The sequence below is a fragment of the Ammospiza caudacuta genome, chromosome 5 (genome assembly GCF_027887145.1).
Source record: "Ammospiza caudacuta isolate bAmmCau1 chromosome 5, bAmmCau1.pri, whole genome shotgun sequence".
Lineage (NCBI taxonomy): Eukaryota > Metazoa > Chordata > Aves > Passeriformes > Passerellidae > Ammospiza > Ammospiza caudacuta.
The window spans coordinates 71,798,860-71,815,004 of NC_080597.1; the positions used below are offsets into that span (position 1 = coordinate 71,798,860).

Here is a 16,145-nt window from a genome sequence, read left to right on the forward strand (position 1 = left end):
TGGTGCTGAGTGCTCAGAGACATTTCTGGAAGGTCTTTCTGCCCTTTCTGCCCTTTTATTTCTCTGGAAGAGAAATACCATTCTCTTCCATTCTCTTCTGCCTTGCTGGGCTTCCCTGCACACTGAAAGACAGGAACAGTTTCAGAAAACAAAATGCACTTCAATTGTGTTTACTTTCTTGTCCCATTTCTAGTGTTTTTGAGGTGGAGCTGTCCACCTGTTTTTGAAGTGGCATTTCTAGAAAAGGGATCAGATCACAAATCATCATCTGCCAAACACAGGCATTGCAGCTGAGTTCCCAACATAGTTGGATACAAGAGGGGAGATTCTTACCACATTACCATGACAAAAACAACACCTTGCACAGTACATTCTGAACATCTCACATAGCAAGCTTTAATGAGTTAGATCTCAAAGTGAGTTACAAAGTAGGTCAGGAACTGTTTGACAGATGGGGAAACCAGGACAGTGAATGAGGTGCTGCAACTTCTCCAAGGTCACAAAAAAAGGCCAGTGCCACAGCCAGAAACAAAACCCAAGCCTCCTAAATTGTTATCTAGTGCTCTTCAACCCCATACATGTCTCCACCATTAGCCCACATCATCCCCAAAGCTCATGACTGTACAAGGTCTGACTCCTCAGTGGGTACAGCATGGGAGCAGCAGTCCTGCAGATATCAGCAGTGGGAGACCAGCAGCAGCAGGGTCAAAGAAAGTGACTGGCAAAGTCAAAGGAGAACCTGTACTTTTGCCATTACTTTCATGTGAGCTCCAACACACATGCACAGCCATGAAGGCTCTCTGTAATTTAGTTTTCACCCAATGAAGCAAAGCCTACTCCAGCTCAAGGACAATCCAGCCCTGCTGGGACACAAGTATTTCAGGCTGGTGACCCACTTCTACTGAAACACTGAGCACACCCCTCTCCCTGCCCTCAATGCTGTTTGGAGAACTCTCATTTCTCTGCATGACCCTGCTTCTCCCTGCCACCACTGCATGTGTGAGGTCTGGAGAGGTAAAGAGGTTATAAGCATCTCAAAACTGGATGAATGCTGTCTCATTGACATCAAAGGGCAACTCTCACTACTTTTATTGGGAACAGAGTCAGGGCACCACAGATAAATCCTGACCTATATAATTTTTGATGCTTGCCTGCACTTGTCGTGAGCAGAGACAGGGAATGCCAGGAAATGGAATTTCTGCTGCATTTCACAGTTCAGACATAGACACAGCAACTGCAATAAAATCCACCATAAATACTGATTTTGCCCAGGAAGGACAGGGTGGAATATGGAGAGCTAAATCCAACAGGACAGAGGGATACTCAAAAATAAGAATTTTGTTCTGGACTTTCAGGAGACAGCACATATTTTCCTATTTACACCTTCAGCAGAATTCTCATCTAGTGCATATCCAATATTGCTTCTGCCACCAAAATCCTCACATCAGAACATATCTAGCTATGTTAAAGGCTTACAAGAAGACCATCAGCTTTACAAACACAGCAAGTAACATGTTAACATCACCTGTTTTGACTATTTGTTAGACAGTTTTGTGTAAAGGCTTCAGGAATATCTAGAAGTGTATTCAACATCTCTCCATTATCAATGGAGAGACAAATATAAAGCCAAAGACTCTTTTTCTCCCAGTCTGCAACTTTTGATATATTTGCAGACACACCAACAATACATTAGGAGAGCTCAACATGGACAGTGGGCCCCATTTTTGCCTGAAATATGATTTCTGTAATAAACTGTATTAATCTAGACATTAAATTATGTAGGTAATAGGCTGTCCAGTGTTCAAACTCAGCTTTCATTTATTTCAGAAAAAAAAAAAGTGGACATAATACCTTGCTGACACTCTGTAATTTGTCCCTATAGACCATGATGCACACAAGTATCCAACAGAGCCACAGCAGAAACAGATGCCAGCAGATGGTATTATCCTGAACAAAATCAATTAAGGACATTTACAATATGTCAAAAGTGCAGCTAAAAAAACAAAGTGTAGACCTGTACATCTGTTTCTTAATGAAGCCATGAGTATTTGACACTTAGCCAACAAACCACAATCTAAACACTACAAGCAACACCAATGATAGATAAGGAAATACCAGGCATACTCAGATTCTTCAACAGTCACCACAAAATACAAGATGTTGAGCAGAAACTGAATAACCAGATACTACTGGAAGTCCATATGTCATTCATTAATGTAGCTAAAATATAAGCATACGAGTTTTCAGTTTCACAGATTTTGTAAGGACATGATTTGCTCAAAATTTATAGAAACAGGAGTCACATGGTAATAACAAGTTAAGAAATACCATTCTCTTCCATAATACAATCCTCTGGTGTATTTAAAAGGCTTCTTGGAACGCTGTCACCTTGGCTGAAATAAAAAGAAAAGCACTCACAATTCCCTCAAAGTTGTTATGACATCTCTGTTGAGAACGTGGTGACAGTACAAGAGGCAGGATGAGATACACATATGTCAATGGCATCTTGTAGATTATATAAAACACAAATGGACTGAAGGAATTCAGCAGTTATTTGTGCAGGGAACAAAAATCTCTGAGCTCCCCATGAAGAGGACAAGAGGTGGAAACATTTCATAGAGGGGAAAAAATTGTTTCTTCTGCACCACAGCTTCGTTCAAAGTATTGAGGACACATTTAGGGAAGAAAAGGGTAAGACTAGTAGGGGTAAGAGCAGCTGAACAAGAAAAGGGTAAGACCAGCTGCTGAACATGGCACTGTGACCACTGTGGCAGCTGTTATCAGCGTTTGCTGCAGATTCCCACCACTACAAACAGGGATGGGACCATCCCAGTCACACTCTGCTGCAACACGAAGAAAACTCTTAAAAGAGGTGATGGCATCAACTCCAGGTACAATGGTTGTTATTTAGCTCCTAGGGAACTCATACCAAGTTTCTCCTAAGTTAGCTGCCAAATGTACAAAATATTCAGAAATATATACACTAAATGGGATGGGTTTCTTTAAGGATCCTGGGAAAATACAGCCTCAGCAGTGAAAAGCATACTTACACTGTACATCAGAGAAATGCATCATTCATTTTTACTGGGGCCCAGGTGACAGTCTCATTAGACCAGAGATGGATTAAAGACAAATGATCTGGTGAATAATGTCACTATGGGCCATGTAGCACTTCATCCAAGCACACCACTGAGAACAGGTGACTGGGTGAGGATTGTAAGGATAAAAAACACAAGGCTCTAGAATGGCATTCTTGGAGGAGACAAAAAAAAAAGTGCTGCATATTTACATTTAATCTGATTCATACATTGATTTTTGTCATGTTTCATGTCAAACTACTAAACAAACTGAATAATTGCTTAAGCAGCACTGATAGAGACGTGACAGATTATTCAAGCATTGTGATTCTTTGTTCTCATATATCTCATTAAGAAATGATGATTGGTTCCATTTACAGCTCTTAAGTTGAATTCAGTAACCCCTGACACATGAACTCAACCTGGCATCTACTAATTTTTTTATTGTTCTCAAGCAGAAATTGCTCCTGCCAAAGTCTCTCTTGCAAACCATTTCAGTGTAGCGGCTGATGATTTTTTAACGATGCAACACAGAAGGGGAAAAAAAAAAACAAACCTCCAACTGACTTCTCCACTGATTTATAGCATCCATGGAATGAAAACAAATAAAACTTCTTGTATTCTGTACTTCTCCCCTTCCCCCACCTCCTTTCTAGAGAACTATTTTAAACCAGTATTATTTCATTAAATAAGCTCACAGCACATCCCTGCAAACAGCTGAGCTGGCAGAAGATGGGAACTGTCCTGTGGGATGTGTTCAGCCCCTTCCTCTTCTGTTGTGGGGTTGCAAACTGTTCCTTCACAGCCTTGTAACTTTATAATGCTGTTTGAAAGCTCAGAGTAAGGAGCAGACAATGCTGCTATTCCAGCCTGCTGCTGAGTATCAGGGATTCTCTTGACTCACACAGGAAAACCTCCAAGCTGTGGAAATCAAAGGCAGAATTTTACAGCAACATTGAGACGCTACAAATTATTGAAGAGAAAATAAGAGAGAACCAGTTGTGCTTTTGTGTGCCACCCTCTGACTTCAGGGAGATCTACAGTGACCACAAAGCCAACACACAAGGAGACATATGAGTACCCATTTTACAGGCACTCTCCAAAGCCAAAACTGCAGGTTTTAGACAAGGGATGGAAAGCAGGGATTTGCTGCAGCAGAGGTAATGTGGAGATGGAGGACAGGAGGAGAGAGAAGGACCATTGTGCTTTTAACTTCTCATTAGTCTGGGTTCATCCCCATTAGCTAATTGAGCACAGGGGCACTGCACAGTTCCTGCCTTCCCCTAAATGTAACCCAAATATGAAGAGAAATTCAAACTACAGAATAAATTAACAATATTCACAATGCTCTTAAACAGCTTTTGCCAAATGGCACAATTCATTGTCTATGCATTCATTAATGAAGCCAAACAACGTGCTGTGTGGCAAAAAAAAATGCTATTTATGGCCATATATCTCTATAATAAAAAATAATATATAGTATTATATAGAGTATATAATACTATATACACTATATATATAGTATATACTATATATATACACTATAATAGATATACTATAGTATATATATAGTATAAATAAATACATAGTAAAAATACTATATATAGTATATACTATATATACACTATAATATATATACTATAGTATATATATAGTATATATATAGTATAGTATAGTATAGATAAATATATAGTAAAAATACTATATAAATAGTATTTTTAATATGTGGGTATACATAAATTTATACACATTATATATATATATCTGTATCTACTTATATGTATATAGAGGGCTCCTCCATCTTCCTCACAACCACATGGCAGAGCAAGACAAAGATGTCACAACACCCCACAACCTCCAGGGCAAACACTGGCACTGAAGCTGCCACTCATTTTAGTGGTCATTGAATATGATGGAAGTGCACTGGTGCAGTACAAGCTGTCCTGTCCAAAAGACCCAAGTTTATGAATTTTTCCAGCTCATGAACAAGGAGGGGGATTTAAACTCTCTAGAGCCAATTAAGCTGCAGCTGAATCCCACTGCTCTGCTTTGCCCCTTTGCTCTCCTTTCATCTTTCCCCTCACCTGCAGAACCAATCTGTTCTCAGCTTCAGTGCCTGTTGTGTTCCCTTCCAGCAGTGGCAAAAGGGAGCAAATTTGCTTTCCAGGCACAAATCATCTCAGCTCTTACTCAGGAATCCTTTAATCACTTTCATTGCTTTCCATTAAAAATACAAGATTCATCAGAGACACTCGTTCAGTGGACTTGCCTACAAAGCTCTCCAAGATTTTTTTTCTTTCAGGGTCTCTCAATGGCATAAAATTTATGTCTATGACATAAATCACATGGCTGTGGACAGGAAAATTAGCCAGTAAAATTACTCCAGACACACCTTAGCATGCCCAAGACCAGAGGTCTCCCTGCAGTACCTCTATACCCTGTGTCTATGTGATTTTGAGAACCGTTTTTTTCATCTCATTTCTTGGTACATCTCCCCTGACACCTAAATATACAGCCTCCTCCTTCCTAAAAGGCATCAGTCAAACCTGTGACAGGGGACATCTCCCTTCCTTCTGAATTATTCCTCCTCTGCTCCAGTGCCTGGGTCACTGGGCCAAAAGGAGCCACACTGTTTTTCTGCTCCATTAATGTTTTTATCTAAGCATTCTTCTCATAGTGCTTCAAGCAGCTTGGCTAACAAGCTGTGTGTTGTTTGCCCCCCGGTTCTCTCCCTAGAAGAGATAAGAGGGTTTGTGTTGCTTCGTGGTGCTTTTTTTACATTTGAGAGCATTTTATTTTGGGAGGGAGAGCTTGTTTGCTTTGCAGTATTCAGGTTGCTATGTAATTATGCTAGAGAAGGTGTCTCAAAACACTATAGCTTACACCCAGAGAAGGAGGTGGTGTTTTTGTGATGCTCATCGTCAGCCCATGGAAAAGCTTAACAGTGTCAGATTTTCCCCTCAAAAAAAAAAAAAAAAGAACAAATTAATTACACCCCTACGGCAAGAAATCCCATTAAAGCAGAGGTGTAAGGCTGATGCTGATCCCAGAGCTTTAGATGGTCCTTAAGATAGCTCAGGCTGCAGCTACAAAATGTCCCAAAGTGAAAGACAAAGCCTTTGGATTTGTACAGGCGCTCTCCAAGAAAACAGCGTGGAGAGCACAAATGGAGTTTAACGAGCTCACAGCGTCCTGTGCCACTGGCAGCACACACCATCACTGTGCTGTGCCTGAAATCCCCAAAACACCACAGGCTTCATGGCTGAGCTGCTTACCCTGAGAGGCAGGAGAGGACAAGAGTGAGCAGAGGGAGGAAATCTCCAAGCCAATTCAGAGTAACAGTGAAGGATCACCCAGGGATGCTCCAGCAACCTCTCTCAGCTATGGCTGAATTTGATTAGCAGGCTGTGCCTTCCCCAGAGGAGTTTTCCATGTGGCTGCAAAGCCTCTAAGTGCTCTCCTCTCCCTTCAGCTCTCTTTTGTGTTGTTTGGGTTTTCTGTGTAATTTTGGGGGTTTTTTTTCCACAGTTTTTCATCCAATAGATTCCATCATTTCTGCCCTTGCCCATCACAGTGGGGCAGGAGGGTCACAGCTGGTGAGTTTGTATGGAAAACATGCCTGGTTGTAGCTGGGTCCTTTGAATTATTTAAGCTGGGCTGGGAGGCTGGGATCCTGCTGGGAGCAATCCTACATCACCCCAAGAGCTGCCTGGACTGCTCCAGCTCTTCACAGCTCTGGGCAGCTCTGGATTCCTCTGAGCAGCTGAAACAACACAGCAATAAAGCACCCACGCTGTTACCAACAGCCCAGAGACAGTGCTCTGCATCTCCAAACCCCAGCTAGTAAAGATGATTTATGTGTGACGACCCTGGGTGAATCACACACAAATACACAGATTTTGAGGACCTGACACAGTGCCCACTACTAAAAGGAAGCAGGAGAGTCCCCTGCATAAGGCTGGAGTTAAGATTCAGATGTAATTCCCAACTTTTGGGTGTTCAGGCTTGAAAGAACATATCTTCAAATCCTCAACTTAAATTAGTGGGAGTATTAAGAGCAAGAAAATGAGAAGAATCCTGCAGAAATAAGTGCAAAGGAAAGGACCCAGCTGGAAGATGCCACAATTCTTTACTCTGTTGCTGCTGCTGGTCATTTGCATCATTACAAGCACCTCCTTTTTATTCCTCCTGGAGACTCTAAGAAGACAGAAACTGTTTGGTTTCTCTCCAATTTGAGATATTAGAAAACCAAAACAAAAATTAAAATAAAAATAAATAAATCCTCAATATAACTAAGCCAGCATGTTTTCTCTTTATTTGATTCTTCTCATTTCACTCTTGAAAAATTTATTTTAAGAGCTTATCTTATGCAGTCCAGTTGTCTAAAACTGTTGATATTTTAACTGTGACCCATGATATTGCTCAGGAAAAGATCAGGCATAATCAGTGAGCTATTATTACAGAGGATCCCCAGCACTGTGCTCAGCCGTTCTACACACAGATCAGATGCAAACAGAGCTTCCCAGTAGCTTTTTCTTAGCACACCCAGTGTTAAAAAAAAAAGAAGAAGAAAAAAGGCTTTTTAACTCAGCCAAAAAATTCTGCTTGAGAGCATTATTTTGATTTAACCTTATACAATCTGTTTGGTGAGTAATTCTGGCATAAAACTCAATATGCAGCTTTCAACATGGAAACATCAGTGAAAGGGCCTTCAAAAGTTTATTAACAATCTGTTATTTATAGCTTTCTTTTTCAAAAGTGATTGGCACAACATTCGTAGGAAAATTATAGGAACCGCCAAGTCAGATAATAAAAAAACATATTGGTGTTAAGATTTGATGGAAAGGTTTTAAGGAACACTATGATTGCTAGAAATGAGACATATTCTGATTGCTAAGCCAGTTATTTGTCACTCAACAACAGCCCAATCACACACATATGTTTGCAAATTATTGTTATTGTTGTTAATTATTATTTACAGAGAAGCACTGAAATGCAAGGTGGTTTGAATTCCAATGAAAATGACAGATCGCTGCCCCAAGGAATTTTTTATCCCTCCTTTCACTCATTACCTGTTTACTAACAGCACCCACTTAGTTCCAACTTGTTTTCCTGCTATCTAAAATGACTAGAAAATTAGGTCCTATTAAGTAATCATGAATATAAACTGTGAGTCACTGGTTAAGTGAATACCATTACTGGCAATAAATTCAAAATCCTATTATAAATGCCTGTTATTGTCAAGCAGACCAAAACAATACCACTTTATTCAATATTAATTGTATCCCTGGATGCTTGAAAGGATTAAGCAACCCCAACCAATATTCTGCACGTAGTCAGGAGAACTGGGTGTGAAGGACAACAAAAATAATTGAGGTCAGTAACCAAGGTGGAGAGAAAAAGAGGCAAAAAGGAAGGAAGACATACATGGAGAGATCTTTCTTTCAGCTCCTGTGTGAAAGCAGATGGAGGGTGAAGGAAGCAGACAGGCTGCTCCAGATGGCAGGAGAAGAAGGCTCTCACACCCACTGTGTTGTGGCTGTGATGGGAACAAGAGACTTTTGGTTAAAGGATTCCTGTAGGGCTCCAAAGAGTTGGGTTCAGCTCTGTCCACCACCTCTCCACCCTCTGGGTTTTGCTTGTTGGGAGCTTCTGGGGTGCCAGCTACCAAAAACACACCAGTGTTCTTGTGCATGTTTTGCCCTACATAAAGAGAAGTCATGGAATAGATATTTGTTACATTGAAGTCCTGAGGACTGAGATGAAGTGTTGGCCAAGGCAAGGATCACATTTTCCTAAGCAAAAAATAGCAGGAGAAAACCCAAACTGTCTATTCCAACCCAACCCTGATATCTTCTGATCCCCTGCTGGTCAAGCACCCTCCTTGGCTGCACAGGCATGCAGGTGAGCTCAGACAGGGCTAAGGCACACTTGAAAGAGAATATCCACAGAAAAATAGACAAGGCAGGGGAAAAAATGAGGCAAGGCATCAAAACTAGCAGACAAACAGGCTGACAAAGGAGGCATGAGCACATATGTGAGATGACAATACAGCAACTGTGTGTGTCTGCAGAGTTATGCGTTCACCTGAAAGCTTTTGATTATTGAGCATTTTGAAACCTTAATTTCACATGATGAAAGAAAATTGGCCTTTAGGCTACACTGTTGCCCCAAACAAGCACTTTTCAAAATGCACCTGTGAACCAGAGCTGGAGAGCTGTCAAAAATTCCTTCCCACCAATGGCTGCCAAGTTTTTTTCCCAATCCTCACCATCAGCCTTTAAATCCATAGGCCATCTTACTTTCCTTTCTTTCCCATTTCAATTCCAGCTGAACTCTCAGAGGTGTTATTTTCTGTAACTGTTCAAGGAAGACCAACAATTTACATCAAAAGATACCAACTCATTATTTTTAAGCCTTCAAGAACAAACTGGATAGAAACCTATGCCAGGAGATAGCAAACAGGATTACTTGGTTTAAAACAAAATGCATCACCTTAAAGGAGTCCTAACAGTATTTTTCTGCTTTCACTAAATACACAAACTAAAACATCTGAGTTGTTTCACACCACTAAGTTAAACATTAATATTTAGACCTCAGCTTTCACTCCTCCCACAGATTTGAGAGAGGTGCTATAAGCACCTCTTAGAAAGAATTATCCCTGACCCCACATGGGTTTGACAGCGAGATTCCCAGAGTTATGGATTGTAGGGTCAGAAATGACCAAGAACTCTCTTCCTCTGTAAACATGGACAAGAGGCACTTTCCTGCTGCTTGTAGCCTGAGAGCTTTCAGAGCTCCCAGGAAACCAGCCCAGAGGAGATGAGATCCACTTGCCTTCATGGTTTGCTCCAGTGGTTCATGAGCTTTGCTCCTGAAAACCTGCACCTCAACTTCAGCCTACTGCATTTGCTCCCCTGAAGATTTTTTTTTAGGTGAAATATTTCTTTAATTTAAACAAACAAGGGAAAATACTGAACTGAGGAAAATATGAAACAATCTGACAGAGCCACTGAGGTGTCATAAAAGAGAGGCAGCAATTGCTGGTAATGTCAGCAGAAGTTCGAAAATCAGACAAACCCTCAATCATCACAGGGGCCATCGAGCCAAGGCAAACACAAATATCAACCTCTTTCTTCATGTCTTGAGAGCTTCCAAAATCACAAGGGAAGAACTGAGTAACTTGCACGGTGCCTCAAGTGAAATGATCTGTTGTGTGAGTCCAGCTGATGGAAAGGCAGGACCTTTGGCAAGAGGCAGCAGATCTTGAGGCCTCCGGTATCTCCCAGGCCCTCCTCTCCAGAGAGGGGTCCCTGCCAGGACCTGTCCTTGCCACCAGCCCCTTCTCACGGCTGGGAGCCCAAGGCACAGCCCCCATGAGAGTCTGAGCACCCAAACCAGGCAGGAGCAGAAGCAGCTCAGGAGAGGCAGGGCGAGGCTGCAGGGAGGGGAGGGGAGTGTGAGAGGACAGACAGACACACAGCAGACAGCACGTACAGACACACAGCAGACAGCACGTACGGGTTCCTGACGGGTTCCTGTGCTTGTGTGCACGTGGGTGTGAGAGAGAAGAAAAGAGATCTGAGAGGAGGATGAGGAGTGACTTCATCCCACAGCATGAACCAGCACGTACTGGTGCGTGGAAGAGCCACGGAGGGTGCCAGGAGCCCTTCAGATGGTGTAAGAGCATGGAAGTGACACAGAAGAACCAAAAATTACCACAGAGACCCAGAGAAGAGAGAAAAACAGAACCACCCATATGTTTTCTCTATACTGTATTTTAGCAAAGTGCTGGAAACTTATTTGAAGCGTATTTGTCTTCCCACCCAGCTCTTACTCTGTTATGGCCATATCCATGCAGCTCCCTCTGTTATCCTTACTGAGCTTTAAGAATCCACCACACTAGTTTTAAGGACAGCACTGGTATTTTTATAATTACTAAATCTGAGCCTTTCTAAATATTAGAATTCTGATGTCAATTAGGTCTAATTACAGGTATCTTAGAAATATGGGTTGATCTAATTAGGCAGATCAAGTGATGGAACCTTCCTCTTTGACTGCTGAGTGGCATGGTATTTCTTATTATTTCTCAGATGTCAAAATCTAAGGTTTAAAATGCCTTAGACATAATATCTTTTAAATGTGGAGGGGGAAAAGTGATATTTCCGTGATCACTCATCAGACTCCTGCTATTGTGAAACCTCACGTCTCTCAAGGGCTGGGGCAGAAATCCCCCTCTCCAGGCAGGCCCTCAATTCTCCTCTCAATTTGTCTTCCAGGAGGAACTGAGTAAAGCTACAATAGGTGAATTTGTGTAAATTTAAAGAGACAAGAGTCAGATCCTCTTCTTTCCTCAAGTACATCTGTATTGACTTAGAAGGGATTCTAAATTACATTAGTTGAGGATCTTGCTCATTGCTATGATTTTATTTTATCTTTCACTTATTTTCCTAATTTTTTCCTCACTGCTTTTTCATGATTTGTAATTTCATGTCAATGGCTTAGCAGCAAAGAGGTCCAGTTCCAAAAGGGGCACTCAATGAACCTGTGCACATGGAGTGTGGTGCACTGTCCCTCATAGACTGGGAATGGATCAGGACCATCATACATATTGTAATATAATGACATATAAACTATACCAATAATCATGTATTATAAAATACACTAGTATTGACTAATATTACCAAAATCTTTTGTTGACACTCTTCTTTTGTTGCACCTGAGAGATGGCAGCCCGAAAAGAAGATTGCACATGCTTTAAAATCTACATAAATACAGAACAGGGTAGATACAGGTTTGGGTACATCTGAGCCAACCACTCATTGCTGGAACTTCTTTAGAAAAATATTATTGTCCAACAGCAGAGAGGAAACAACATAGACCCAGCCACCAAAGGAAACAATTCTTGGGGTGGAAAAGAGCTGCTTTCTACATCTGGGCATGACATCCAGCTCAATTTCAGCATCAGTGTGGCTGGACATGATTTACAGGGATGTGTAAATAATTTATTCCAGCTCTGGAAGGGAGAGCCGGCTACTCATTATAGTTTCCTTGAAGCCCAAATGATGTAATGATTAACTGACTTAGGATCTTTTTAATAATTCCAGCAAATTTCAATTCTCCCATGTTAAAGATCTGTTGAAGAGCTTTTATCCAGATGAAAGGCTCTTTTCTGAGAGCAAACCATTATTAAGGTGTACACACAGATTTCACATTCACAAATCAATGCACTTGAAACAAAATATGCTTTTAAAGTTTCTTTTTCACTTTCTTCCCTGATTTAGGGAATTAGTACTTTTCTTTCTCTAGCCAATTTTATCACAGGCAGTTAAGACAGCTGCATGAAAAAGGGCTGTTTTTCTGTTTAAAGTGCTTTTAGCACTTTGGCATCCTGAAATGGAATGGCAGAGAAATGCAAAATACAGTTACTACAATCCAGTACATTTCATTTGACATGCCAAGTTTTTCACTCCATGCTGGAGAAAAATCTATTAGCCAGTGAGATCAAGTGTTGGCTGTCCAACACAGTTCAGCTTTACAGTGCAGGAGGGACCAAAGCAGATTTTAACCCTTCTCCTAAATAATGCCATAGGAAAATGTTTTGGTGCAAATACTTTAAAGCTATTTATATAGTTTAATTCCTATTTAAATACTTTATTATCAATAATTGAGAATGTTTCCCATCATTTAGGCTCCTGGACCCTGTCTATCTGCTGCTCAAATCAGTGAACCTGCTTCCACTGCCTTCAGTGGAAATGGAACAGGCACTTTAATGATTTGCACAGCAATGGCCTAAATTTTTGGGAAGCTTCACATCCTGGTAAGTCACACCAGACCTGGTAGGAACTGCAGGTGCTGCACTAGTGGGTGGCCAAGGACAGAACCAAAACTCAGATTCAAATCTTCTAATTATCAGCCTGCCCTTGGAACCCAAGGAATGCACAACCAGAAGGTAACCCACGTGCAGGCTGCCAAACACACAGATATTCATCATTAAATACAGCTATGGCTGGAAAAGTAAACAGCTCTATTTTCTCTATGTGGGCCCAGGTTTGTAATACAATTATTTTAATTTTCTAAAACTTTCTAGATTGACTGTTCAGTCAAGTTTGAAAACTTCACAGCTTCCACTCCCATCAGAAAGGACTTACTCACCAAACTGTGAGGCTCAGTTAATAGTTTGAGGCACTAATTTGCTATATTTAATGAATTTAATTTGCAACAGCCATGCTAACATGCATAACTATTAACTCTGACCAGCTTTACCTTCCTTGGGACCTACACCAGCTCCCATTAACTACAGAGGGATCTGGATCAAGGCCACAGCATTAATTCCTCCTGAACCCCTTCAGCAGCACAAATTAACCCTTGCAGGTGGCTTCAACACCACAACCACAGAGATCTCAGAGGGACGTACAGTGGGAATCCCAGTGAATTGTCCTGCTGCTCCAACAAACCTCAGAGCACTCAAACTTTCCTCCCCAGCACCCCTTGGCTCAGGAAGGGCTCTGCACACCTGAGGTGGCAAAGCAGGGCTCGTCTCTCCCAGCACGGAATTCTCACAGCAAAAACTCAGCGAGGGTGACAAGGATACATCACAACACTTGGCTCTTACGCTGCTTTTTTGCTTCTTCAGAGACCTGGACAGACATTTATGGGATTTCCTAAGTGGGTGTTTTCCGGAGGGCTCTGCTATCCATGTTAAACCTCCAGCCTGTTTATAGGAAACCAGCGAGCCCACGAACCAGAAATTCTCTGCTTATAGGGAGCCTTCCCTTAGCAGCAGAAACAAACTCAAATATCAATAATTAAAACTAAAAAAAAAAAAAATTAAAACTCAAATATTACAGTCAAAACTTGTTCAGCTGTGTTTTGGAAGCAGCACGGAGCGTAGGAAAAGCACTGCTCGGGATTATCAGCGCTTGGTTTCGAGACACGCTGGAAGTTTCAATTAGAGCAGCTACGAGGAGCCCTGGCAATACAACCCAACTCTAATTTCAATATATACACACACACAGCCCGTGTGCCGGCTCCTCCAGCACTCCCGGCTCCCTACCTCTGTAATACCCTGAGTGAGAAAATGACTTTAAACAAAAATAAAACTCTTTGCTCAGCCAAAAAGGCTCCAGCCTGTACCCCGCTTCCTTGCACCATCTGTGCGTGTTTTTTCTCAGCCTTCAAAAAAAAAACCCAAAAAACAAACCAACTCTAATGTTTTACTAATCTTTATGCCCCGCCACTATAAATAAAACAAATAAAGCCCAACAACAGTTAAGCATCGTAGCTAAAACACATCCAATCCACTCCGATTATTTCTGCTCGTCTGTCCACGAATAGCTGCAGCCATCGGCTTTAGGGGAAGCGTGCGAGTCAGACCGCATTTATTTACAGTTGCACTATCAAGCAAAAACCTCCCCCTGTCTCCTCTTTCTATGAATATTTTCAAACACTTGGGGTGTTTTATCGCTTTTTGGGGGACACGGCGGGGAGGGCGAGGGGTGATGCTAGCCCAGCTCCTGCCCCACAATTAATTCTGTTTTCCTGCGTGTTCCCAGGTCGCTGGGGTGGACGCGCGGGTCGCGGGTGCGCAAACCCCGCGCAGAGACCCGCACCCATCCGCGCAGGGACCGCGCATCCCCGCGGGAAGGGACAGCGCCCGCCCCCGGCCCCGCAGCCCGAGCCCAACACCTACGTCCCCAGCGTCTCCTTGAACTCGAAGATCTTCTTGATGTCCTCCGCCTGCTTCTTCCAGGAGCCGCCGCCGTCCCCGTTCTCGCGGGCCATGGCCGCGCCGCGCAGCCCCGCGGATGCCGCGCCGCCGGCTCCGAGCCCTCGGGCGGCTTTTGCTTTCTTTTCTGCCGCGGCGGCAGCGGCCGCTGCTGTTTCTTCTTCTTCTTCTTCTTCTTTTTCCTCCTCCTCCGCCTCCTTCTTCTCCCCTTCCTCCTCCTCCTCCTCCTCACACTTCCTGCCCGCCGCCGCTTTTATTTCCTCCGCGCTCCGGCGGGCTCCGCGAGTGTCACTTTTCCTGGGCTATTTCCTCCCAAGTTTCTCTTCCCCCCCTTTCCCTCCCTTCCCTCCCCTCCTCCGCGCTCCCCCCGCGGAGCCGCTGCCGGGGCTGCCCCGTCCCTCCGTCCCCCTGCGCGCACCCGCGTCCGGGGTCACTTTGCTCCCTGACTGACCCGCCCCGCCGAAAACTCCCTCTTATTTTTGTTTGTTTGTTTGTTTTTCTTTTCTTTCTTTCTTTCTTTCTTTTTCTCTTTCTTTTTTTTTTTTTTTTTTTTCTCTTTTGGAGGGAGGTCAGTGTTTCTCTTCCCCCACCCCCGTGCGGGGCCCCATGGGATGCTCAGCCTGCCGGGCGCGGTGCGGTGCGGAGCGGCTGTGCGTGGTTGTTATGGCAATGGGAGGAGGAGGAGGAGGAGGAAGAGGAGAAAGCGGAGGAGGAAGAAGGAGGAGGCAGCCCCGCCGCTGCTCTGCTGCCTGGCGCTGCCCCTCCTGACTGAATGAAGATAATTCGCATTGCACCAAAACCACGCACGTCAAACGGGAGGGGAGGGAAAGCAGCGAGAGGGAAAAAAAAAAAAAAATAAAAAAGGAAAGCCAGGAAGGAAAAAAAAAAAAAAAAGGGAAATTAAAAAGGCACAGCACAAGCGGGCGCGCTGCCTGGACGGGCTCGGATGCGCGGGGGCGGCCGTGCCCACCTGCCCCGCACACGCACACACAGCCCTGGGATGTGAAACCCATCCCTCAGCAGGGACCACCCTCACCCAGCACTGCCCCGAAGCCAGGGGCGCCCCAAGAGGGGTCGGCAGCCCGGGGTGGGGATGGGGATGGGGATGGGGAGATGGGGATGGGCCGGGCCGGGCTCCGGCCCTGGCCCCGCTCCCGCCCCGCCGGCACCGCCGCCCCAGCCCCGCACGGCTCCGGCCCCTCGCTGTCACACACCGGGATGGGATTATCGCTAGAAGCGGCTTTTTCCCAGCCACACTGAGACCTCTAGCGTCCTCACATCGGGCACGGGCTGAGCTCTGATGCGGGCTGACAGGCAGGATTCGTCAGGCATCAGAGGAA

General features: G+C 43.6%; 1 protein-coding gene across 4 annotated transcripts in view; it reads right to left on the reverse strand.

Annotated features, from left to right (window-relative positions):
- The window catches only part of CAMK1D (calcium/calmodulin dependent protein kinase ID), a 221,597-nt gene extending 206,490 nt beyond the window's left edge, over positions 1 to 15,107 (reverse strand). For all 4 annotated transcript variants that reach the window (XM_058804568.1, XM_058804567.1, XM_058804566.1 and 1 more), the window contains exon 1: positions 14,770 to 15,107. In XM_058804568.1, coding sequence (XP_058660551.1) covers positions 14,770 to 14,861 — 92 coding nt within the window. In that variant the 5' untranslated portion in view covers positions 14,862 to 15,107. The remainder of the gene's footprint in view (positions 1 to 14,769) is intronic.
- Positions 15,108 to 16,145: the final 1,038 nt, after the last annotated feature.